This window comes from Ambystoma mexicanum, chromosome 8 (assembly GCF_040938575.1).
Source record: "Ambystoma mexicanum isolate Mex_15411 chromosome 8, UKY_AmexF1_1, whole genome shotgun sequence".
NCBI classification, from domain to species: Eukaryota; Metazoa; Chordata; class Amphibia; order Caudata; family Ambystomatidae; genus Ambystoma; species Ambystoma mexicanum.
Window position 1 is genome coordinate 403,454,829 of NC_090929.1, and position 26,461 is coordinate 403,481,289.

Below are 26,461 nucleotides of genomic sequence, written 5' to 3' on the forward strand. Positions count from 1 at the left end.
GTTAAACATGTCATAGCTGATTGTTTGATATGCATTTTGTATATATGTAACTGATGTACGTAATTCACTCTCTTGCGTCCCTCGAGGTCTAGAAATACACGTCGCCGGGCGTGAGACCGAGTTGGCCAACTGAGACTTTTGCTTTGCAATAAAACCCTAGCTTTGGGAATACAACCTCATGTCTGGCGTCTCTATTGTGTGTGGTGACCCGCCTTGTTTCCATAGATGTCAGGGTCCCCTAGGGGCCCCTTTCAATATATGCGGGGAAAACCACTGCAAACCCCCACTAAAAACCCCACTCAATCCAACCCCCCCCACAACCCCCTACCCAATCCCATTATATTATAAATATAACCCACCCCACACATAAATATAAAAAGTAAAATAAAGGTAAAGGCCAATTGTGCAGAGGGTCAATTAGGACCACTATTATTAGGTCAGTTAGGACAAAAGGTCAATTGTAAAAGGTCAATTTGGGTAATACCCTTTTTTGTGCTATGGCTAACCTGGTTAAGGGACAAAAACTAGAACAAGTTCTGTCAGGGCTTCTTTGCTCTTCGCCTTAGCTGTGCTGCCAAGCTTTACCATCTCTATTGCGGTGTCAGAGTGCTCTGCTCCAAAGCTAGGGTGAAGAGTAACTGCACTTTTCTGGGGATTTTCTTCACAAGAGACTCCCTCTGAGTCACTTATTTTCCTCTTATCTGAGTGGCCAAGGCGCAGTTTCTCTGTCCAGGGGCTGGGCTACCCATTGGGCATTCAAGACGCTTTGCTAAGTGCGGGGTAGGCATTCTGCCACATTTCACTTATTGAGCCCTCTCCAGTCCATTCCTATAGGGTGTTACCCATGGAGACGACTAAGATGCTACACACCCTTTCAATATCCGTAAAGCGAGACCTTTTCTTTCCTTTCATTCTACCAAACTTCTAGTTTCCTCCTTCATCTTCATCTTTCCCCCACTTTTCATTGCTCACCCCTGATCTTTAGTCTCCATGACAACCGTGTGTGTCCGCTTAAATCAATCTTCAACTTCTCGATCCATCTCTGAATTTCCTTCTCCCCTCGAGACTCCATCTCTCCTGCTCTTTCTTCTGGCTTCCATTTCACTCTCGGCTAAAGTTTAACTTTCTCAGCTTACTCTTTAAATCTCACTATAATCGCCCATGTATCTCTTCACTTGTATATTTCAATTCTCCTACTCATTCTTTTCGCTCACACTCTCTCTTTCTTCTTAATGTGCCTCGCCCCCCCTGAGCTGAGTCCCATTTTCGTTACTTTGATCTCCTAGCCCCAGTCTACTGGAATACCCTCCCACAGATCCCACTGGCCCTCTCTCCCCTCCTACTCTAAGTTTCAAATCCACTTTAAAAATCATCTCTTATTATGATTATTTTTTAATTTTTATAATGTGCAGCACGCCCACACGCCTCAGATCCTCCTAATTGGTTTGAACTGCTTCTTCCATGTTGACATTTTATGCACCGTTTTTTTTTCCTGTACTGCGCTTAGGCATATAGTGCTATAAAAATACAAATAAACTACAAATATAATGTATATAGCAAGCCTATACTGCAAGGGGTTTCTGGGTTCTTGTCATTAGATTTCCAAGTGAAACGGAATGGATTTCAAATAAGCCCCAAACAAGGAAGGTTGAGGGCCTGGAGTAATTTGGAAGCTGATTCTAAAGTTTAGAAGATCTTCCTAAACCAGATCCAATGCAGCAGGAGACAGCAAAAGCTGGTTCCAACTTATAAGGTCCCAGGGTGGAAAGTGTGGGGAAAAATATGAATTGAGATACTCAGATGGGTATCAAGGTGGAGGCCTTGGCAAACTAGACAGTATATTTGAACTGAATTAGGTTGCCTAGCTATGGCCGTGGACTGCTCTGCTAGAAGCTGTGACATTTAACGGTACAGGTAAGAGAGGAGGCCTCAAGGTATTAAGGAAACAGCTGAACAGAATGGTCCTATCCGTATAAATTGTGTTCTGTCTTCCCAAAAAGTCCTAATCGAGCTGTGGATCAGGCCAGTCAATGGGGCACATGGTCTAAGGCACTAGACAGTGACCCATGGGTGGTAGTACTACATCTGGTCATTTGCATGGTGATACAGGGACATAAAGGGGCTTCTAGTGAGGTAAAATGGGGACGTTAGGTACTGTCACAAGATAAGACTTAATTTCTTGTAACCCAGCATTAGTCCCTACCATCATTAAGTGTGCTTAAAGGATTGGGAAGGATGTTCTGTGGGGTAGCAGGCCCTGATTTAGTGTGTTGCATTCTGGGGCTTGTCAGTTCATTCTTCCCATTAAAGTGTGAGTTGGTATTGACCCCATATGCAGGGTGGGGAGGCAGTGGCTGGCATCCAAACCAGCCCCATCTCCCCCATCTCACTTCCTAACAAACCCCTCAACCATTACAACATATTTCGTCCCTTCCACTATCCCTAAGCCCGAACCACCCCAAACCTTTCCACTTCCTGACGCACACTGCTCTGCTCACCTCTCCACTCCCCCACCACACTGCTCCACTTACGTAATGACTCATTCTTTTCCCCAGGTCCACACTCCCCCAACCTTCCTCCAAATGTTTTTCATTACCTCAACTGACCACCACCCAGAAACAATTCACCCCGTTCTAAAACATGGTTCACATGTGTTTACATGTGTTTACATGAATGACCCACCATCCGAAACCATCTTCATGCGTCCTCGTTACATACTTCAAATTCGAGACAGAGACGCAGCTCCCCAAAGGTTACAAGTCACCCCAACGTGCACCAGGACACATTTCTAGTGGAAAAATTAAGATGCAAGCCCGCATGCAGCGCACAAAACTAGGACACACGGCTGCTATGCGGACAGATACATTAGTATGGTGCCATCATATTGGATGCTAATACAGCAATGACATGCATTCAACAATTGCAACATTTTACCGAACATTTGAAACAATCCCTAAGACCAAATCTGAAAGTTTGATTCTAAAAAGAAAACAATGATGAATTGTGTCTGATATGCAAGGGAAAACTAACCCGTTTTTTAAAATGTTTAGGATTTGACAAAGTTGGATCCCCGCCTTTAGCTCTTGACACAAGCAGGATCTTTGCAGCCTAGAGTTGCTGGCCTTGCAGGGAAAGCATGCCAGGCTCTTGAGCTTCCTGGAGACGGTATGCAGCCAGAGTACACTCCATCGTAGGCTCTGTGTCCTTCCCTGAGTCACATTAAATCCATCCCTGCAGCGCCTGTAACCCCGTTTCTAGGAGAACGCTGTGTCAATGCCCATATCCAAGTGGGAGGGTGAGTGAAGCCTAAAGCCAGACCTATAGAGTGTGAACAAAGGAACCAGCACTTCTCAGTGGCCACACGCCTATGGCTGAAACCCCCAGAGTCTGATCTCCCAGTTGCCAGATGTGTTTTGTATTGTGTGCGTTTTATATATGGGTGACATATCCTCTACTTGCAACTAACTACATGTCTTCCATTTGGTGCATTTGCTTCGGGTTTGCACTTTTTTAGGGGACAGGTGATTGTTGTGTGGGGGTCTAGTTGTGTGGGTAACGTGAGCGCCGTGACTGCGTCATGACGCTCACATGCTCCTTTAATAAAAGGGGCTCTGCTGGCGCTGCGAGGGCAGAGCAGCAGAGCCCCAGGAAGTGGCAACTCGTGTCTGTGTTTCCTTGTGTGTGGGCCTGCCACGTGGACGTGGCCTCTTGTGTACCGCGGCCCGAGTGCCCTCGGAGCTGCGGCTGTGGCAACTGGGGGTGACACCCTCGCACCGTGAGTCTTGCGCCCGGTGATACCGGGCGCCGTAGGGTGCTCCCCTATGCAAGGTTCGCCGGCTGATACCCGGCGCACCACTCGTGTTGGGTGATCCCGACACCATCGGTGGGCTGCCCCGGAGACCGGAGGCAGCCCACAACACTGGCGACGAAGTCGCGCCTGCCGTTCGGTGTTTGTGGCGGGCGGGAGAAATGACCCGCGCACACGGCCACGGTCGGGAGCCGTGTGGAAGAGCCGGCGTAGTCTGCCGAGGCTGGCCCTGCAATACCCTGTGTCGCGGTGTCGGCTGCGTGTGGAAGGAGCGGTGGGTGGACCTGGTGCCCACACACCCCCCTGTGTCTTCGGGAGACTCCGGCACCCGTCCCCTGGCCCCGGCGGTGCGCTGCATGAAGGCATGTGAGAGGTGGGGCGGAGCAAAGAGGCCACGTGTGCGGTCGCATTCGGCGGATGGGGCCCAAGGACGCACATCTGAAAGTGGGTGCCCGGTGCCGAGGCCCTTCCCCTCCATCCATGAAAGGGGAGTTTCCATCTGCGGCGCAGGCCGCCGAACAATGAACTGCCGGTAAGACGGCGTGTCGGGGCCCTGGCCCAGAACAAAGGAAGGGGGCGGGGCCTGTGAGGGCTCATGCCGAGTGAAGTCACCGCGTGGGCCTGGTGAGGCAGAAGCGGTCACACAACCGTCTGCAGTTGAAGCGGCAGCCAGGGAGCCGGCAGCCCATGATCGAATGGGCTGCTAAAAAGGAGTTAAAACATCAAAACTCACCGTGGGTGCTCCGGACTCGGACCGCGGTGCGGCCGGAAGGGGGCGTGCCCTCCACTCGGGAGGACTGCCTAACAAAGGAAAAGGGGCGGGGCCATCTCTCCGTCTCTCGTGTAGAGGGAGGGAAGCAGACTCCTACACCCAGGGAGGCCCATCAACGGCCGGGCCCAAGAAAGAAAATACACCTTGGTTACCAGAAGGGGCCTCAAGATTCACAAGGCGGCCCAGCAAAAGGGAAAAATAGGACAGTATCTCCTCCTGCTGTCTGGAGTGGTGTCTAACCCGAGGGTTGCGGCTCCACCTGGAGTGCTCGTGCGCCCCTGGGCAGGAAGAACGGCGGCCACCTACCAGCACCGGTGACTGCAGTTGGCATTCCCAGCGGCTGTCAGCATGTCGGACGACGAGGGAGTATGTCGGGGTCAGCTGGCACCAATACCCCATTTCGATATCCTGGGGGTGCTTGCAAGTCTGGGGTCCCGGTGGGCGGCCTGGGTGGAGAACCTGGAGCTATACTTTGCTGCGGTGGAGATCAAGGATGCAGCTAAGCGCCCGACGCTCCTGTACTCCGCCGGACTGGCTGTTCAGAGGTTGTTTAAGACACTAAGGCCAGCGGATGAGTCCTACGGTGCTGCCATCACGGCCCTGAACGGGTACTTCCGACCCATGGTCAACCGGTACTACGAAGGGTTCAGAATGAGCTGTGCCAGGCAGGAAAAAGGGGAGAGCCTCGATGCATTCCACGGCAAGTTGCGTGGCATTGCACTGTCCTGCGATCTGGGAAACTTCGAGGAAACTGTGCAAGCAGGTTCTGAGGGACCCAGCGCTGACCCTCGATCGAATACTGGAGCTTGGCCGGGCCCAGGAACTGGCGGAGGAGCGGGCCTCGGCCATGGATTCCTCTAGACACCACCTAAAGATGGAGGTCCCCACGCAGCGAGTGAAGGTTGAGGAGGTGGCGGCTGTCAGCAGGTGGCCAGGAGGAAGAGTGATGAGGAAGGGAGACTGGCCGAAGAGAGACCCCAGTGCCACAATATGTCATCAGTGTGGGTGGGATCTGCAACACCCGCAGGACTGCCCGGCGATGGGACAAATCTGTGGAAGGTGCGGGAAAGGAGACCATTTTGCACGAGTGTGTCTCGCTCCACCCCCAGCCGGCATGGCGGGGGCATCAGGGGAGAGTGAGGTGAAGGGGAGAAGGACCGCCAAGGTGGCGGCGGTCCAGGTGGCGGAGAGCCCCGAGAAGCACCGTATGATATGGGGAGGAGTACTAAGAGAATATATTCTTCTTGTCCTGCAGCTGCGCCGGGGGCCAGTTTGATCTGGGATTTTCTGAGTTGGAGGACCCCGTCATAGGGCCCCATGGTGTGGGGACTGGAATACACCTGTTTGTTTTGTGGTGTCAAAAAAATGTTTGGGTTTGAGTAGCGGTTAGGTGGTGTGCGGACTGGAATGCACCAAATGTTTGAGTAGCGGTTAGGTGGTGCGCGGACTGGACTGCACCAAATGTTTGTGGTAGGTTTTGTTTGATTTGGTTTGGTTATAATAAAGGAGGGATATTGTGTGGGGGTCTAGTTGTGTGGGTAACGTGAGCGCCGTGACTGCGTCATGACGCTCACGTGCTCCTTTAATAAAAGGGGCTCTGCTGGTGCTGCGAGGGCAGAGCAGCAGAGCCCGAGGAAGTGGCAACTCGTGTCTGTGTTTCCTTGTGTGTGGGCCTGCCACGTGGACGTGGCCTCTTGTGTACCGCGGCCAGAGTGCCCTCCGAGCTGCGGCTGTGGCAACTGGGGGTGACACCCTCGCACCGTGAGTCTTGCGCCCGGTGACACTGGGCTCCGTAGGGTGCTCCCCTATGCAAAGTTCACCGGCTGATACCCGGCGCACCTCTCGTGTCGGGTGATCCCGACACCATCGGTGGACTGCCCCGGAGACCGGAGGCAGCCCACAACAGTGATATAGGGTTAATGAAGGGTGTGGGGGCATAGATTAATGAAAACGGGGGGCAAATGTACCTGTGTAAGCGCCCTTTATGTAAAGACGTATTTTCAAGAGCAGCTATATAAAGGCATGGATCACTTTATCCGTATCTGTGAGCATGAGCAAATAAATTGTGTCGGTTGTGTGCTTTTGCGCATGCGTTTTCCATAAATGGGTGCACCTCTGAAGTTATCTGGTTAAACGTCCTGCGTGCATTAGCCATAGCTGTGTTTCTGTTTATTCCGTTCCTTTATGTATCGCCCCAAAAATACATATTCAATCGAGTTTTAACCGCATCTGATTTTCGAAATTCTTGTGGCGTCCCGCAGCTCCACTTAAAGGCTAGGGGTGTGCAAAAGAAACCCCATAATGAAAGACGACAGTTTCGAATGATTGCTTTGACGCTAAGGAAAAACCTATGGAATATATACACCTTTTAAAACGGCTTATTTTTCAACATGGAAATATTCATTGCATTTCACCAAATATAGCCGGTGTGTTTTGATTTGACAAAACCTTAGGTAAAAGGTCACAGAAGGAAATATTTTCACATTCACGGATAAGCCGCCTAAGGGCTCCTTTTATTCCTTAAGAACAGGTAAATACGCACAAGAAAAAATAAGTATAAAAAAAAACATCTCCCAACAAAATCTAAGAAACTAAGGACACATAGGAGCCTGGTGCTGCTTCCACCCACCCAGCACCAAGGCGATCAGTGACGGTTCACTGTGATATTAAATCAAAAATTAACGAAAACATTTTTAATGAAATAATGATGATTTTTAAAAAAAAAATGTAGGTGGTCCCCCTATAATCCCCCATGTCCCTTTGTTTATAACCCCACTCCAACCCCCTCCCACCCGTTTTAACCCCTTACCCCATCCCATATATATATATATATATATATATATATATATATATATATATATATATATATATATATATATATTTTAATCTGTATTTTTTCCGTAAAAATGATTCGATATAAACTTTGTTCGTTATTTTGTTGTCGTTAATATCATTGGATACCACCAGTGGAACCAGCAGAGCAGTGCCACAGAAATGAGCATCGACATTATTAGTGTTGGATCTGAATAGGAATTTGTAGCATGAACAACATAAATGCATCTTTCAATCTGTAGGAGGTACTAAGTGCAACGAATACATGTTTTAGGGTTAAAACATATTTGTTTTTGCCAGAGAAATAATCCCATTTTGAACAGTCCCTCATTACCCCAACATTTCCATTTCCTCGTCAGTGACCCTCATTGTCCGTGCACAGTCATCACAATCCCTCATTATCCCTGCATCCCCATCACCGTCCCTCACAGTGTCTCATGTGCACTCATGTCAGCCCCTTGCGCACTCCACCTCACAGTCCCTCACGCATATCACAGTCCCTTACAAGCATCCCTGTCACAGTCCTTCGTGGGTATCCCAGTCACATTTGCTCACAGACATTCCTATCACAATCCCTCAGGGACAGCCCAGTTACAGTCCCTTCTGAGTCACTGAAACGTCTCATGACCATCCCCGCCAGTCACGTATGTGCTTCCTCGACAAGTCCCTCAGATAATCCTCACCAGTGTCCTCTGAGTGCACCTTCATCAGAATCCCTCTCCCTGGTCCTATTTCCTCTTCCCTTTCCTCCTCAGGTTACAAAGTTGGTTACGGGGCAAGGTCAAAGGCTATGGCCCAGGCAAAGTAGTCAATGGCCCATTTCCATGGACCCGCAATGGGGAAACCCCCATGATGTGTAGCTTAGAACCACACTGATAACAGTGCATATGACATCCGTTACATAAAAAGGAAAAATACAGGCGGGTAGGAAGTATAGCACAACAAAACCTAAGAAATCCATTTGTTTTTTTATACCACAACTAACAATCTGTTCCACCAAGGAGACATTAGATCTTTACCAGGCAGAATGGCAACCCTTCAGTAAAAGGACCAAGAACGGTACAATACGAGGAATTGTACTCACATGTTTGGGCGTACATTAAGCTCGGAATAAAAGTGGCATAATTTACATAACCTACTGAATTTAAGGGCATTTTTTCCCTTGAATTGGGATCTTAATCTCACTTCAACAAACACTGGTTTTTCTCTGAATGTATTCAAATATCTCCCCCTCAAAATTAAATGAGAAAATCCCATGTCATGGGCGCGGTGCTAATGTTGGTGGTCCGCTGTGTGTTTTAACATACACTTGTTTGTTCGAACCCTCCCTACATTCCCGCCTAAATTTAATTTACTGCAAAATAACAGTGAAATTACTGCAAACGTACTGGAATTTTACAGTGAATATAGCTCTCATTGATTGAAAAGAAATGGCAGTTTGCTGCAGGATTAGGAAGACTCGTCAATTTGAAAGTCTTCCCCAACCCCTCTGCAACTCTCCATGTCCTCCCCCTTGTGTAAATACTCCATGACCCTCTTCTATTATGATTATGATTGGTTATGATATTTTATTTCTATCGCGCTTGTACACAAAGTGTTTCAGAGCGCAACAGGGCAGGGAAGGGGTCAAGGGAGAACAAAACAACATTCTTACTAGGTCCAGTGACATTGAGAACGTGCAAGTGCATGGGAGAGGGGGAGGGGAAAAGTGCATGGAAGGGGGAGAAGTGGAAAGTGCGGCGCAGAAACAGATAAATAACAATAAATAAATAATAAAGGCAACAAACAGCGGTAGTGCAGCCAGCAAAGTGCTGGGTTTACAGCAGCAGACAGGGTAGGACTGATAAGTGCAGGAAGAAAAAGGGAGAGGGGGGATGTATGGGTACAGATACCGACCCCAGTGCAAGGGGTGGCCCGGAGGCAGTGCGGGTGGCAGGGTGAGCAGGTTCCTCGGCCCGGCGGGCAGAGGGTGGCCAGGTGCACAGTGACAGAAGAGAGCAGATCAGCAGGGGAGAGGGTGGGAGAAGGAAGAAGCAAAGAGGAAGGACTAGAGGTGTTTGCAGAACTGGAGATGGTTCTCCTCAAGTTTCAGAGTGACATGGAGGCTGTTCCAGAGGGAGGCACCAGCCGAAGACAGAGATCTACCCCCAGCTCGTTTCTTTGAAAAACGACTGACCTTGAGGGAGTTTGAGGTAGAGGAGCGAAGAGCACGGGATCAGCGTTCTCTTGCCAGTTCGTGTGACAGCTTTTTTTCCAAGTGTGTCTTGCAACATTTCCATGTTAATCTCACATAAATCCTGCATGATTACCCCCAAAAATGGTCTTTAACAAACTGGCTCCCCACCCCACCCAATTCTTCCACTACATGTGTGGTCCTCTTTCCCACTCCCCATCTCTATCCTAGTATGAAATCACTCTTTTCCCTCTTCCGAATATCATTTTGAACACTATTCATTTTGGCTTCCTTTGGGATTACAGTGGGAATCGCTCACATCAAGGAAAAAACAAAAAGGCGCCTTTCCATTTCTGAAAAGCCTCACTGATGCAGTGCACCATGGGCTGGGCCCCGGCCGGCTCCGAAATTTCATTTTGAGGCGGGGCCCTGCCGGGGCCCACTAATCTCCCCTGGCAGCCCCAGCCACTACACGAAAAGTCATTTTTTTCTACAGCCTGAAGCTCTCGCTCATGTGCGAGAGCTTCAGGCTTCAGAAAAAAATGCCTTTCAGCCATAATGGTGGCGCCGCACCTGCGAGGCATCCCTTTAATCAAGTGATGCACGTGGGCCGGCGCCACCATTATGGAGAAAACGTGAGGCCGCTGGACGCAGAGACCTTGCTTTCTAAATACTGAAGCTCCCGCGGATTCGCGGAAGTTTCAGTCTTTAGTAAAAAGGCCTCTGCTTCCAGTGGCCTCACCCTTTCAGCCTTAATGGTGACGCTGCCCCTCCCCAGCAGCGCCACCATTAAGGCTGAATAGGCGAGCGCTGTCCCTTGCCAGGCAAGCCTATACAAAATAAATGCAGAGGTCAGCACCGTCTCCCCTATGGGGGAGAGGGTGCTAATCTCTACAAAAGGCTACCTGGCAGGGGTGCCAGTAGCCCATTGAGCCGGGCTCGTCAAGGGGGCGTGGCCTAACAGGCCATCAGGACCCCCGTTGTTAGGCCACAGCCCCTCGATGAGCCCCGGCTCGATTTCTAGTGCCACTTAAGGCACTGTATAACACATTTTGGAGACTGGAGCACCCCCTTCTCCATCACATTATTTAGAATCTACTGCATGGGGTTTACTCCAAACCAACCGAAGATATATCTACAGTGCTTTGTGCCCAAGTTGTTTCTTATTTGGTGCAAATTCTTCAGTTGGTTTTCGCACTAGGTGTGTTCAATATAAGCACCCTTTTCTCTTTGGAAAAGGAATGGGAGTAGGCCGAAAACAGCTTTTTTGTTTCTTAATAACTTTTGAACAGTTTAAGACATTTTTCCAAAAATTTCCATTTTTAAGGGGTCTGTGAAAATTGGTTTTACCTTAACTATAGGGCGGTGACGGCCACTCTATAATAGTTAACCTAAATTCTATTGTGAACATAAAATGGCATAAACACTGTGCTTGAAAGACTAAAGAGACTTTTAACAGGCAATGGGTACATGGGTGTCTCTCAAAGTTGAGCAAAATCACCATGATTCGACACAGTAAATTTCAAAAAACAAAACTTTTATGCAGGAATTTTATTAAGTAACTTATAAGTCTCAAACTTAAATAGGATGCTTTTTCCTCTGGTCACAAGGTCACACCAGGTTCCCTTCCTGTGTGGAGGGTTCAGCATTAAGTCATTCACAGGCCCGAGGTTCTGAATATCCACAGCACTTCCTTTATACTGTATATAGAAGCTTTTGGGCATCTGCTGATCATGCTAGAAGCTGGCAAGACCTTTCTCAGGTGGCTGGGCCCACATGCGTAATACACTAGGTCTGAGTGGTAGGAGGGCTTAGCGCAGAGACTCTTTTGATCCAGTCCCCAAACTTCCACTTGGCGACTTTTACTCTCATTTGATTCTAAACATTTGGCTTTCCACCTCCCTACCCTAGTGTCCTGCCTCTGCCCCATAGAGTCACCTATCTCTCCAAGTGTTCCCCCAACACACTCCTCATTGACGCCACCTCACATACCCATAACCCCACCCCTCCTAGGCTGGTCCTGATGAGAATGTGGGCTTTTCTTCTCCCTTTTGACTTCCTGGGTGCTTCCTGTCACACTCTCAATACTTCAACCTCATATCTCCTTCTGAATAATCTCTCCTTCTTTCTCCTGAATGATCTCTCTGCCCTCGTCCTTGCTGTTCCTTTCTTCTTCCGCCTCATTGTTCATTCCTCCTGAAATTTCTCTCCACTTTCACTTGTGATGTTTCTTCCTCCCTCCTCGATGTACTTTCTCCTCCTTTCTCCTAATTATTCACGCTGACTTTTTCCTCTGATAATCTTTCCTGCCCCTCTTCAACGTTTCCTTCTCCTTTTCACTATCTTCTCTGCTAACCTCCTTCATGATTCTCTTCCTTTCTTCCATCTTAATTCTATTGAAGCCTTCCTCCTTATCTTCACCGCCAAGCCTCTCCCCGATGCTCCTTCCTCACCATTCTCATTGTTATGTCCAACCCAGTAGTACTCTTTCATTCCCACATCTGTAATGCTACTTTCAACCCCATACTCAGTACTCCTCCTCCTATCCTCTTGTCTGATGTTCCTTGTCCCTTACCCTCTCCCTCCAACCTCCTATCTGCACCTGGCTTCCACCTGCTTCTTAGCCTTCTCTCTCTGGTATTAGCATACTTGATCGAAAATGATTTGACCTTTAAATTTGAGCGAATTGTTTTGATCGTTTTTTAGGGAAACTTCGGTCAAATTAAATAAAAAAAAAAAAAAAAAAAAAAAAAAAAAAAAAAAATATATATATATATATATATATATATATATATATATATATATATATATATATAAAAATATATATATAAAAATATATATATATATTGGGGTAAGGGACTAGGTAATGGTCGTAGGAAGTGGGGGACGGGGGGTCGGAAGGTTGCGGGTGGTCTCCCCCCACATTTTATAACAAAAAAACAAAAAACGACCAAAAACATTTCAGTCAAAAAGGAAAAGGTCAAATATTTTTGAACAAGTAGACCTAAACCCTCTCTCTACCTCTCCACAGGTTCCTCTGTCCACGTTGTCTCAGCCTCCTCTCTCTATTTCTCATCCTCCTCTCTCCTTTTCCCCAGAGCCTCATCTCTCTGCCTCTCCACAGCCTCTTTCTTCTGTACTCCACAGCCTCCTCTTTCATGTAACCTCTTTGTCTCACTTGACAAATCCTCACACTCAGGGTGAGGCGATGCTGTCCACCCCTTTTATAGGGACCTCAACCCTCCACTTGGGCCTGCCTACACGGTATCATGTGCATCTGTGTCTGTTCATGGGTTCTGTAATGTGATTGGAGCACTGGGTTTATTGGATTGACTGAACCGGTTGCAGTAAACCTTTTCAACCCAGAACATTTAGGCCTGACTGCCATCTTGGATTCCCTTCATGCACTCCAGATACCACCGAGTCGAGCATCTTTGGTCTACTTTAACACTGACAGTGGCTACTCATGTTCCGCGTAGGGCCCTGTTGATGTCCTTCTGGTGCAGCTTTGCTATTGTAAGGTTGTTACATGTTCTTTTTGCTGCGGGCTATTTCAGAGGGGAAACCAAAGCACTAGGGCCCATGACTACTTTGGGGTGTTCTTATCCCCACAGTATTACTTAAAGGCACAAGCATAGTCTGGCTATTGTTTTAAATGACAGTCCTCTCGGAAGGTCCTGCGGCAAGGTCTGAGGCAGGGAATGGTATTCCTGCCTATCACTCTGGGCCCAGCTTCACAGTGAACGTGGTGTCACCCAGCACATGTGACCACTCCATCCAATATCACAGGAAGGAGACCTTGTCCCATAAATCCCCACTTCTTCGAAGTCCTCACTTGGGGGATGGGTTGCTGCTGAAACTCGGGAAAGTGAGCAGGGAAAAGATGCAATCTTAAAGCCTCGGGGGCCACTCCCACGTGTCTGTGTTTTCTCAGTTCCATGTGTTAATATCCTCGCAAAAATATTTTTGCGGCGATACTGACCCATGGACCCTGTGGGGGACACCCCTGCAACCACTGCATTATTTAAAAATGTGCGGGGGACACCGCAACCCCTACTCCCACAAAATATCCTCCCCAAAAATATTGCCTATGGCGAGACAAACAGCCATATGTACAGCGATATTTTTGGTAGGGATATTTTGTAGGGATACCGTATTCTCCTGATTAACAATCCACCACGTGATCCATCTTAAATCTGTGGATGTAGAAACTGATGTCCTGAATGCCTTTGGTGTTAACCACTTTAGCCTATCTTTGGAGAAAGCATTCTATGAATTGGCGGAAATCTGTTTCAATATTCACCTCTTCTATTAACAGCAGTATGACAGCCAACTAGGCAGAACATAGTTGACTATTCCATCTCAACTGTAGCTCAGCCTTGGAGTAGATTATATAGTATCCATATACACAGGACACAGTCATGAGGTACTAGGGAAGCAGTTGGTCGAGATTACCTGAATACAAGAGGGCTAGCAGGAGCTGTCCCTCAATCTCGACATGCATATAATACTTCCCCCCACATTTCCCTAGAACGGTTTTGTAACTCGCTCACATCAGCGGACTGTGGGGAGAGTCTGGCCTTGTTAGTTACTCTGGTAGTGGTTGCGGGGGTCTAATGTTTCTGGTGGTTCTAACTTTGAGTCCGCAAGAGTAGGTTTCCTAGATGATGGGTGAGGTATTGCATGTTCCCATTGTTAAGCACATTGATAACCAGTGGCTACCTGATTTGCTGTTTCTGCGATAGGTTGTGCAGCTATTCTACTGGCCTCTATACAGTAGAAAGGAGCAAGGTTACACATTTCGCCAGCACCAATGTGTCACTGTCTTCTTCAGTAGTCAGTGATCCCAGCCATTTATTGGGTAGATGTTGGACATTCATATATCTGTATGGGGATCTCCTGGGGTAGCAGATAGGCCTCCCTTAACTGTTGCCAATTTCATAAACCCCTGAGAGTGGAAAGCGTAAGACCAGTAAACCAGGCAGAAGAATCCTGAATTGTGTGTCGGAGGTACCCGGGGCCCTCCAGCGTCGAGAGACAAGGCGGGGAGAATCGCCTGTCACTGTGGTATTGTACTTGGCTCCGACAACAAAGCATTGCCAGTGAAATCAACACAGCCAGTGAGTTGGGAAGACTGATACCATACCAGTCTGTGTTGAAACCATACCAGTCTGTGTTGAAACCAAGGTAGCAAGCGGCAACATTGTATGGTGAGCGCTGAAGTGAACAGTGTATGAAATGCATGTGATAACCAAGGCAAGTAAACATTGAACAAAAGATGTAGTTATTGAACTTTGAAACCAAGATACGATAACCTTGACAGAATGCTCTGGCACCACGGGCCTGATCATTCGAAGGACTCTGTAAGGTATCCAACTGAGAGTTGAGAAAGCTGAAAGAGTGGCAAAGAACTGTACATCGAAGTGGTCCTGCGACAGGTCAAACAAAATCCTGTGCACAATCGAAAGTCTTCGATGTTAATACTTCCAAGCAAGTTGATGACAAAGTAGAGAAAGTTGGTACAAGCCCGAACGAGGGAGATCAATTGATGACTAAATAGAGAAAGGTGGTCTGAGCCCGAATGAGGGAGATCAATTGCAAGTTTGTGTTGAAGTGAAGTGAATTGGTCTGAGCCCAACGGAGGGAGACTAATTGAAGATTGCGTCAAAATGGATAGGGGCCCAGATGAGGGGGATCCGCTGTGAATAGTGTATCTATACACATGAAACAGTGAACCACCTGAGAAATTGAGTATGTGTGAAATTCTGAGAGGAAAATAACATATTGTTTGTTCGTTGCATCTGGCCCTCTGCAAGAAGAGACTTTGCAAAGCATAGAGACTTGGGCACAAAAAGCCCTGATGCTAATGTTTGAACTGCACCCTTGAGCCACAAAAGCCAGAGACCTTGCTAAGCCTGAATGTACTGCCTTATCCCGTACTGAAAACGTGGTGAAGGGAGGCCAACAGCCTGACATCTAACATTATTTCTTGAACACGTCTTTCTTTTCAGATCATTGTTTCCCGCACTTTGTATTTAGAGTGAAGGATTGGCAATAGGTTTATTAGTATAGGCCCTTTTTATTTTGACATGACACCACTAGGACTGCATTATTATTTTTTGATGGTCGCAGCTTGCTCCCACCGATAGATGTAGGATTAGATAGGCATTTTTCAAACCCTTTTTGAAGTTCAATAAACACCCTTGAACTGTGGTCACTTGTGTCTGTCTTACTGTTGATACCATGCCTTCCTTACAGTAGTGAGAAAGATGAAGTGTGTGTGGTGAATGCAATTGATGCAAGGCCTAAAAGGGAGTAACCACACACTGACCTAAGTGTGAATACAATAGTCGTGAAGGTGTTAATCTACAGTGGTGCAGATTATACACTCATTAACATGGATAGGTGGAAAACAAAGCTCCCATCTTGTGATTTACAGGAAGCCACTGTAAGAGCACATGCCTATGGCGACACTCCAATTTATATTGTGGGTGAAATTTGGGCCCAGTTTAGATATAGAGAATGCAGTGCGCAGGGCATGGTAAGGGTCACAACGAAAAGGTAGACGTTTGTTATCTTGGGATGCCTAAGCAGATCTGGGATTCAGACTTGACCCAGATCATCCCTCTCAGGTGGTGGTTATCCACAAAGGTACAGGAAAAGTACAGACGGTACAGCAGAATGAGTTGGATGGGACCAAATGGTATCCAAGTATGTTTGGGCGAAAAACTGGATATTTGAAAGGGTTTGTGAATATGATCAAACTGAAGCCTGGAGCCGTGCCGGTGAAGGCCAAGGCCGGAATGATACATTTAGCCGTACGAGCAGACATTGAGAAACAGCTTAAGCGAATGTTAAGTGAGGGTATTATAGAAGAAGCAGAAGCAGCTGAGTGGATAAGACCCATTGTGGCAGTACGCAAACCGAATGGATGTGTGAGGCTATACATTGATCTCAGGGCACTTAACAAGTGTGTGGTTCCAGACAGGTTCCATTACCAAAGATTAAGGATTTGTTGAATGGGATTGAGGGTGCAGGGCTGTTTCCTACATTAAAGTTAAAAGTAGCATACCATCAAGTGAGGCTGGACCCATCTTCAGTAGAGATGACAGCATTTATAACGCTGTTTGGTCTGTATTGCTATAAGAGAATGCCGTTTGGTTCAGTGGTTGAAGTGTATGAAAAGAAGTAGCGGAACTATGTTCCCTACTGGCCTCCACTGCTCCTCACAAACCCCATCGCCTCGCCCCCTCCCACACACAATACAAACCCCAAAACACATGCGCCTGCTGTTTAGGGGAACGTTCAGTGCAGTGCACTGAAAGTGAAAGTTTCAACTTCTTACTAGACTTTTATTTTAAAACGATACCATTCCGGAACGGTTTCTTTTAATAATAAAAGTATAGGAACAGTAAAACTTGATTAAAAGAAGAAGAGGAGCACCGCTCAAGCCCACTTCGACCACTGGTTTGGTTTGATATCGGCATCAAGCGTATTTCAGAGGGTCATGAACAAATTGCTCAAAGTGTAACAGGAGTGTGTTGTTATCAAGATGATATATTGGTGTGGGGAAAAGATGTGGAGGAACATGATTGGGAGATGTGCTGAGAAGGATTTGTGAAACCGGCTTAAAAATATTGGTGAAAAAATGTAAGTTTAGGATAGAGAGGGTTAAGTATTTAGGGCATGAATTGTCTGGACACGCATAAAGCTGGAGTTTGCCACATTAGAGGCAATAAGAGAGATGAAAGCCCCAAAAGACAAAGCTGAATTGTCTTCATATTTGGGACTGGTGGAATATTATGCAACGTGTATAAAAAATCTGGCTGAGAGGACCAACGCAATGAGAAGATTCGTAAAGAGGGGGAGGTGGTTCAGATGGTGTGAGAACTGTAAAAGTGAATTTTAAGATGTAAGAAGCTGTTTGCTAAGTGCCCCGATATTGAAGGGGTTCAAAAAGGATTGGGAGGTGCACCTGTACACGGACACAAGTGAGAATGGGTTAGGATGCATGTTAATGCAGCGGAAGGGGTTTGAGGTCCAAACAGTGTCATTTGCATAGTGAGTGCTCAAGGATGCGGAAACAATATTGCTCAGTGGTGGAAAGGGAGAAAGGGAGGCCTTTGCATGTGTGTGTGGGGGGGGAGGGTGTGGAGAAGTTCAAATAACTTGTTTGGGAAAGGACATTCGTTATTGTAATGGATCGCAAACCATTGGTTGGTATTTTTAACAAGAAAGGTCTAGAAAGAGTGTCAAGAAGGATTATTAGATGGATCACAGCTATGCAGGGACTGGACTTTGAAGTAAGGCATATAAAAGGTGAATTGAATACCATCACTGATGCATTTTCACCCAATCCCATAATGGATGATGATGAATGTAGAGGGAGATGTTTTCTTGAATTGCATAGTCGGTAATGAGGATGATTGGAGAGCACAGTGTGCTGAGGATGAGGTTTACAAAACCGTTGTGAAGTACATACAAGAGGGATAGCCACTGGAGGAAGTAGACAAAGCACTAAAAGGATACAGAGAATAAACATGAGTTAAGTGTTGACAAAGGGATTCCGACATGAGGGAATCAAATGGTGTTACCAAAAGAAATGAGGGAAGATTTATGTACTTAGAATTGCCAGTGATTGACATTTAGGTATTTGCAATAGCAAGGGACTTATTCACCAGGATTTGTTTTGGCCTGTAATGGATGGAGATATTGAAGGATTGGTAAAGGAAGGTGAGGGTTTTAGAAACAGTGATACAGTTCTTAAAACTAGGGCTTCATCTATGACTGTTGTGGAACCAGCAAGTTCTGTATGGGATGTGGTAGCTGTAGACATTTTAGGGCTCATAACTGCAAGAGGTTGTCAGAACACTTACGCGATTGTGGTGGTGGACTTGATATGAAAGTGGCCAGAATTTGCGTGCTGAAAGAGATGAGTGCACGCAGAGTCATACAGTTCTTAGAATATGCATTTTGGAGGGAAGACTTTCCTAGAAAGATTGTTTCAGATAATGGTCCGCAGTTTGTGGCTAAGGGAATTGAGGAGTTTCTGAAGGAGAACTGAGTGCAACATGCAACCATGGTACTGTACAACCCCAAGTGGAATGTAACGGTGGAGAGATTTAATAGTACCTTGATGGATGTTATAAGAATTGCAGTTGCAACAGGAGGTGATTGGGTGCGTGCGGTAATGGAATATGTGGTCCAATAAAGATTGGCACCGCATTAGGTGACAGGAGTATCCCCATTTGAAACGTTGAGGAGGAGTCTTCCCAACCCCAGGCTACATCCCGGATGGATTAACAAGTTTGGGATTGGACGTTCTATTGTGTCAGAAGAAGTTGTGTGAAGAAGAGTTGTGGATGGACAGATAAAATCAAAGGAGGGGTATGATAGTAAGAACTGTGTCAAACAATGTGTTATGCAAAAAGGTACATTGGTGAAGGTGGGGAGTGGAAGGAAAGTGGAAAAGGGATCTATGAAATATTCAAGACCTTTGAAGGTAAAGGTGGATTTGGGAAACACTGTGAGGTTGAGCAACGCTGAGAAGCGGTGCAAAGACAGGGTAGCAGTGATGCGTGGTACGGGTGAGGATTGCATTGGAGATAAAGGAAATGTACTGTTGTCTGATTAGAGGGAAGGAGGTGTGTTATATGTGATGTTAAAACCAGTATGTTATTACATCATCTAACTGAAATGCTGTATTAACATAATATATATTCCAGTAAATAGTTTCAATGCACTTACATGCGGTATGCAGTGATTTTAACGAAAACAACAAAACGAATGCAATAAGGAAAACTACAGAAAATTAAATATATGGTGGTTGGGTTAATGGGTTAAAAAGTGTGGGGGTTGGTTCGGGGTGGTGTTAAAAAAATATGTTTTTTGGGTTTACTGCATGCAGCTTTTTTGTATTCGTTGTAATCAATTGTAACCATTAGATGCATATGGTAAGACATAGAATGATTGTATAGAACGTTTCGATTGTATAGGATGCATCTATGCTAATACCCCAGAGCCTGGAATCCCATGAGGAAAGAGGATTGTTAGGTATCAAGAGGGAAGAGACAGTTCCTGAAGTGGAGGGAAGATTGGGTCTGTTATATGACATTGCTTAAACAAAATAAGGTAATAAATTACTTTAACCAAGCTTATCGCATGAGCTCGTTATATAATACCAGTTACTTGTTAGCAGTGTATCTATAAACTAGGCTGAGCACTCCTTTTCCCACTTTGGGGCCTGTTATACTTTTCAGATTACCGGAGAATGTCTGTGGATTGTCCACAGGACTGAACCTCTGTATAATGGCCGCTGATTGAAGAAGGGCTTGGGGGGGGGCTGGGTTACAGTATTCTGCAACATTCTGCAACATTCCCAAGACCTTGAATTGTTCTGTGACTAGCTTTTGGAGGATGGCTTCTGGGGACATCCCGCCAGCGTCTATAATTCTGTCGGGTTCACCACTTGGAGGGGAGATTTCCCTTGAGTTAGACTGACTTCTTAGCCAGCAGCTTGATTTCCTCTTGAAGTTCTGGGTCCATCCAGACCTATATCTGATTAGCCAATGTTTTTTCACCGAATTGAATAGGTTTTTGTATGATATTCTTAAACTTAATGCCCGTTAACTAAAGGTTTTTGACTAAAGTTACGATTTTCTGATGATCAACATACCTAGATTGCCATGGCAAGTGGACATTGTGTTCATGATCCAGGCTCCTACAAAAGCTGCAGTAGGCCCATCAAACAGGGCCACCCATGCCCAATGGTGACTTTGCCCGACACATGGTCGATGGCCATGTCCCCTGCACCTCTTAGCCACACAATGTGCCCACTGTGCACCATTGATGCTACAGGGCATGACCTGCGACAGTGCCCAGTGGACACTTTGCCTTGGGCATGTCCTTTGCCCGTGATCCAAGCACCTCATACACACCCTATGTATCCATGTCCATTAGATATGTTTGCTGTGGCATGGCCTTCAGACATACCTGGGTTCTTATAAGAGCCCCAATATATTCTATACACTTTGCCTTGGCATGGTTCTGGCACGTCCTACCCTCCCATTGGGTTGACTGGGCATACCCAGTGGAACCTTTGCACAGGGCATGGTCCTTTGCCACATGACTGGTAACTCCTGGATACCTTCTTAGTCTCTACCTAGAGCCCTATTGTGGTGCTGGGTATAGCCGGCATACGTTTTTTCACTTCACGAAATGCCTTCCCGTTGATGGATCCTGAGTGTGTGAATGTTCAGTGCAACGTTTTAGGAATTTGAGTCCAAACTATATGCACAATTCTAATGGTAAAACTGTATTCCCTACATTGCATTTACACTACAAGCTGAACAATATTATTCAGCAGATTATATCAAGATGGGATACTTAGGGCTCGAGTTAGAGTTAGTTGGCAGATAAAGTTATTAAAAAAAGGGTTATGCTTACTTGAAAATGTTCTTGCTCGCCTCCATTCTAAAAACAACAGGAAAATGAAAGGTTTAGGAAGAAAGAAAATAATACTGAAATCAAATACAAGTAGCAGTAGCTGTTGTATCATCTGCCAATCAAGCGTGCTCTTTCTCTCTCTCTCTCCCCACCCCCATGTACATGTCTTTTGCTCTGTCTCAATCTATGTGCGTCTCTTTCTTCTATGTGGGTGAGCGTTGCATAGTCAAGTGCACATTTGCTTGAACCAACCCAATAATTGCTGAAAGCTGGCAAGCCAGATGAGTGTGGGGAGGACTATGATAAAAGCAGGTATTTAAAAAGGCAACTTATTTAAGTGCACTAACATTGTAGTTGGCTCGTTTTTAACAGTTAACACTGTTTATTTCTAATAATCACTTCCAGTAAATATTGCAGGCATGATAAAAAACAATACACCTGTCTTACTGAGCAAAGCACATTATCAAAACCTAGAATAATCATATACATGATTTGCTGCTGCTAGCAGGTAATTATTTGTAGATGAACAGTCTGGTACACGTCTATTGTACTATTTTAAATACCCATATGAGAAACAGAATTGGGGCAGATAGCATAGCAGGTCTCTTTCTGGCTTTGCTTAAAATCAAGGAGCTTTTTGGGAACAGAAGAATGATGACAGTTCTCATAGTTGACAAATATCTCTGCGATAAAATGGCTGCATGCTTGAATCACTAAGTATATAATGCACACTGAGCTTGGAGCTCATTTTATTTTCCACAGCACTAACCCTAACATTAAAACGTGTATACCATTGAATCATGCATGCTGATTTGGACACCACCAGGAGTCGGAAGTGAGGAAGTGAGGATACAATGGTTGTGGTGTCAGTGACTGCATTGGGGTTCAAAGGTCTTCTGAAAACACACATTTTAGCCGGGTCTCAGGGTAAGGATTGATGTGCACAGGCCCAGTTCCCATTGCCCAGGCTTTCTAAAGGAAATTATTATATATAGGGTTGTTGCTTTAAATAACGTACCTAGTTCGGCAGCAACTACTTCTGTATTGAAAAGAAAATAAATATTAAAAACCAAAACATTTGTCATTTGCTTTTGCTTAAGAATGCTTTCTCTACATTTAATACATATACATATTACTGAGCCTGAAAACACATTCAAAATATTCACTGGAAACATGTTTCTAGATACATTTATGAAACATGTTTTATTTAGCACTTCATGTAGGATTCCTGCCACTTTGAAACACACTTACACTAAACGATCTGGTGCATTAGCTATGTTTGTATATATTGCCATTATCTATCAATTAATCTATAGAATTTTATTTTTAAAAGCATAAGATTACTATCTATACAAACTCAAACTCTAAAAACGTTGACAATGCTTTAGGTTTACTCCATTGTTAAACCCTGTGTAAACTCAACATTTTTGAAACCTCAACTTACACATTTGCTTGGATAATGTTAATGTGTTAATAGTGTTTTGTGTGTGGTTTATATAGTGTCATTGTATGTGTGCTTGTTTGTGCTTAGCATGGGAATTTAAGAAATTATTTGGTGTGAAATGTAGCATGAAGATGTTAGCTGTTGCTTTGGGGGCCTAAATATTTCTCATGAATGTGTGCAAATGACCAATTTAGGGGAAAATAAGATAGCAAACGAGGGCTGCCTGACGTGAAGAGGCACCAGGATAATGCCTCGATTAATTCACAGGTTGTACTTTTCTTCAACAACTTTAAAATCACAGGGAGAAATGATAAAAGCCCTTTTTGGTCAAATAAAACTTTCTGCAGTCATCTAAAATGGCACCCTGTTGCAATAGGAACAATTCACTGAAAGCCAAAGTCCTGGCACCAATGTATACGTTACTGGGAAAATATCGACAAACATAAAAGAAAACCTGGGGTCAATTCCCTATCCGACCCAGAAAACTTTGCTAGTTTTTCAACCGAGCTTAATGTTTTCATCTCTAATATTACAAACTAAAATGTTGGTATGCTTTTCAAATGAAGAACCTTTGCATTTCAGCAAGAGACAAAAGAAAATTACATGGTGTATGAACTAAAATCTGCTGTTTAGGCTGGGTATGTTCAATACAAAGGAAATATATAATTGTAAGGTATTTATAAAGAATGGCTTGTGCACATATATGCCTTTGAAATAATTGGTTTTCGAAAGTAGCTTTCCTAATGCTGAATATCCAGGGAAGAAGCTAATTTTTCAATTTGGCCCTGCAAACATGGTTGAATGCACTCGTTTTAAACCTCAGGAATTAGCGTGGCCAGAATGGGAAAACTGACATATTTAATTTAAGCCATCAAAGAAAATCATTACAGTTCTTACAACACTGACACCATCTATTTAACGCTCTCCCCAACACAAAAAAATTGCTGAAATGAAATTCAAAATTGAGGGTCTCGAACTGATAAAATCTAAACTGTTTACAGGACAATATGGCCTGTGAAAGTGAGACCAAACTTCAAACAAAGATTATTGCATTGAAGATCTGAACTTTGAACTAGGCCTTTCAATAAAATTCTACAGCTGGAGCCATAAAATGCTTTGCAAAAATAAAACCTGTCAGCAGATTCAGTCAATCATTAGCAACAGGCAGGTCAAGACATGTTTTCACATGTACAATTCGAAAACAAAGGTGCACTCTTTGTATTTTAAGATGCCACGTGTAGGCATAGTTTTGTGAGGTAGGGGGTTCATGTAGAAATGCAAACATCATAAATGGCCGGCACGCATCGTAAATGAAGTGCACATATTCTGGCAGCGAGTACATGATTTAAAAATGCTAAGAGTTCAGGGTAACATTTCATCTGTCTGGTTTGCACTATAGATATATAAATACTAATATGAACTAACAACCCCTTCCCAATAACTTATAACCTGTCATTAACAAATAAGTGCAAATGGGCTCAGATGAAATAACCTGAAAATGAGTGCTCTTCTGCAATGGAGTTAAACGTACAAGCAGGTGTGTGGTTTCATTCAGCATGGCTTGAGCTGCAAAGATGGAATGTGCCCTGTTGAAAAGTTGTGTGCAGGAAGCAATGTTACAGTTCTAGTAGTTAAATTGTTGTTTTCGAGGGGGAAAAATACTGGGCTGAACAGATGAGGTGACATGTGCTAAGCAAAGGAAAGGGTTATTCTTGAATGACAGCAAGAGGTGTTAAAAGAAGCAGGGAGAGAGTGTGAGTTTAGACTTGCAGGCCGACGTGCAGGAGTGACTTGGGAAGTAGGGACCCTCTGCCGGGAGCTGGGCTGAGTCAGTACTGGGAGCTGCTAGGATCGTGATCTTCCTTATCAGTGGCGAGCCAAGAGAGAGGGGTTTTCCACGGTCAGCAGTACAAGGAATCTCATCAATTTCTAGCTAATTATGGTTTTAAGTGTGGCAATGCTAGATGTGCCTGTACGATAGTCAGTTGGGGGGGTCATTTCATGTGTAATGTTTCAATGTCAAAAGTGAAAGCAGCCCTGGTTTTGATTTTATAGTTGGAGATTCATAATGTGTAACTCCTGCCAAGCCCTGCACTTCAAGGTCGGGTTAATAGGACTGATTACAGTTCAGCTTATTCTTGAGATGTGCTTTTTGTAATTGTTTTTTTTTTTCCACATTCGCACTAACACATGTGTTCATTGCAGAGCTGTTAGCATGTGTAATTGGTAAGTTTATCTGTCACAATAAAGACACAGTATAAAAATTATTTTGTGTTCTGATGCACTTTGTGACCTTTGGTTATTCTATTTAATCTGCACAAACAGAAAAGTGCGCGATAGTGGACACTTTCATGAGCATAATTTGATGTGAAATCTATAGTTAGAAAGCGAGTGTGTGTGCAGTATTTCATTTTGCATGTTTACAACTGTGCAGATCTGCCATCAGGGCATTTTTTCAGCATCGTAGATAAGCTACTGAAAGGTAAAGTTACCGCCCAAGCCAAGTGTATTAAATCCAGTATCTGATATTACCAAAAAAAACGGGGTGAAAGGAGACATTTGTTAGAGTATGTTCCGAGGAGAGTGCCAATATTATAAAAGGGGGTTATCACAAGAGGTGCTATGCTACAATAAATACCACTATTTATCACCATAATAAGCTACCACAGAATTAGGCATAACTTCTTCAGAAAATATATCTAACACTTCAGATCCAAAACCCTAATACAATTATAAATATTAATAAATAAATCCCATATTATCGCAAAAATGTATGCTGCAGATACCTGCATTCGTAAGGCCCGCGGGAATGCAACAATATGCATTTCCTCAATGTATTATGTTTCTACAATAAAATGTGGGATGAAATATGATTTTAAATTCAAAAGTGTCCAGAGCATACAGCCCCCCCCCTTTGACATGTTGAGAAACATCATCAACATATGGGGTGTATTTTTTGGGAGTCTATGCCTGCTAAGCAAGCCAATGTAAAGACTTGGCAATCACAAATTATTGTGAGGGCTGTAAAGAAACCATGGTATCAACAGTAAGACGACAGACACAAGTGATCACAGTTCAAGGGTGTTTATTGACTTAAAGGGGTTTGAAAAACACCCATCTAATCCTAAATCTATAGATGGGAGCAAGCTATGGCCAGTAAATAATAATAACGTAGTCCCAGTGGTGTCTTGTCAAAATAAAAGGGCCTATACTAATCAACCTATTCCCAATCCTTACCTCTAAATATAAATAGTGTGGGAAACAGTGTTAAAAAAGAAAGAAGTGTTCACAAAATGATATGTCAGGATGTTCAGGCCGTAAGCCTCCCTTCCCCGCGTTTTCAGCATGGGACAAGGTGGTACACTCTCTGGCTTCTCTAGCACCAGGGTGCAGTACCATCAGGGCCTTCTGTGCCAATGTCTGAGCCTGATGCAACAGACACATTATTTTCCTCTTTCAGCTTTTCAAAGTACTTGGTGTCTCAGGTGATTCACTATTTACCCCACATACCCCTCAGCCGGGCTCAGATCCTTTGAACACAATGTTCTTCACCTTGGATCCCCCTCATCCGGGCTCAGATCCTCTTAATACAATGTTTCGAAATAAGATATTCTTTCTCGGGTGACTCATGGTTCACCCCGGATTCCCCTGAGTCGGGCTCAGATCTCGGATCCCCCTCAGTTAGGCTCAGATCTCGGATCCCCTTTAGTAGGGCTCAGATCTCAGACCCCCCCCTCAGTTGAACTCAGATCTCAAATCCCCCTCAGTCGGGCTAAGATCTCAAAAGGCTTTCTAGTCCTTGTAGTTCACTCTCACACAATGGTTCACTTTCAGTTTAGTTTCCCTCAGCAGGGATCAAACTATGTTGTTTTATTTTCTGGTACTGGGTTATCTTCCTTTGCTTTTGTTTTGCAACCACAGGTCAAACTCATATAGACTTCCCTCGGTTAGGTGCAAGCCTTTTAAAAATCACTTTCATAGTTCACA

General features: G+C 44.9%; 1 protein-coding gene across 1 annotated transcript in view; it reads right to left on the reverse strand.

Moving 5' to 3' along the window:
* Positions 1-26,461, reverse strand: part of LOC138473605 (butyrophilin subfamily 1 member A1-like) — a 324,409-nt gene that overhangs the window by 27,841 nt on the left and 270,107 nt on the right. The window contains exons 5-6 of the mRNA XM_069612162.1: positions 22,049-22,069; positions 21,031-21,057 (exon numbers count right to left, since the gene is read on the reverse strand). Coding sequence (XP_069468263.1) covers position 21,031 — 1 coding nt within the window. The 5' untranslated portion in view covers positions 21,032-21,057; positions 22,049-22,069. The remainder of the gene's footprint in view (positions 1-21,030; positions 21,058-22,048; positions 22,070-26,461) is intronic.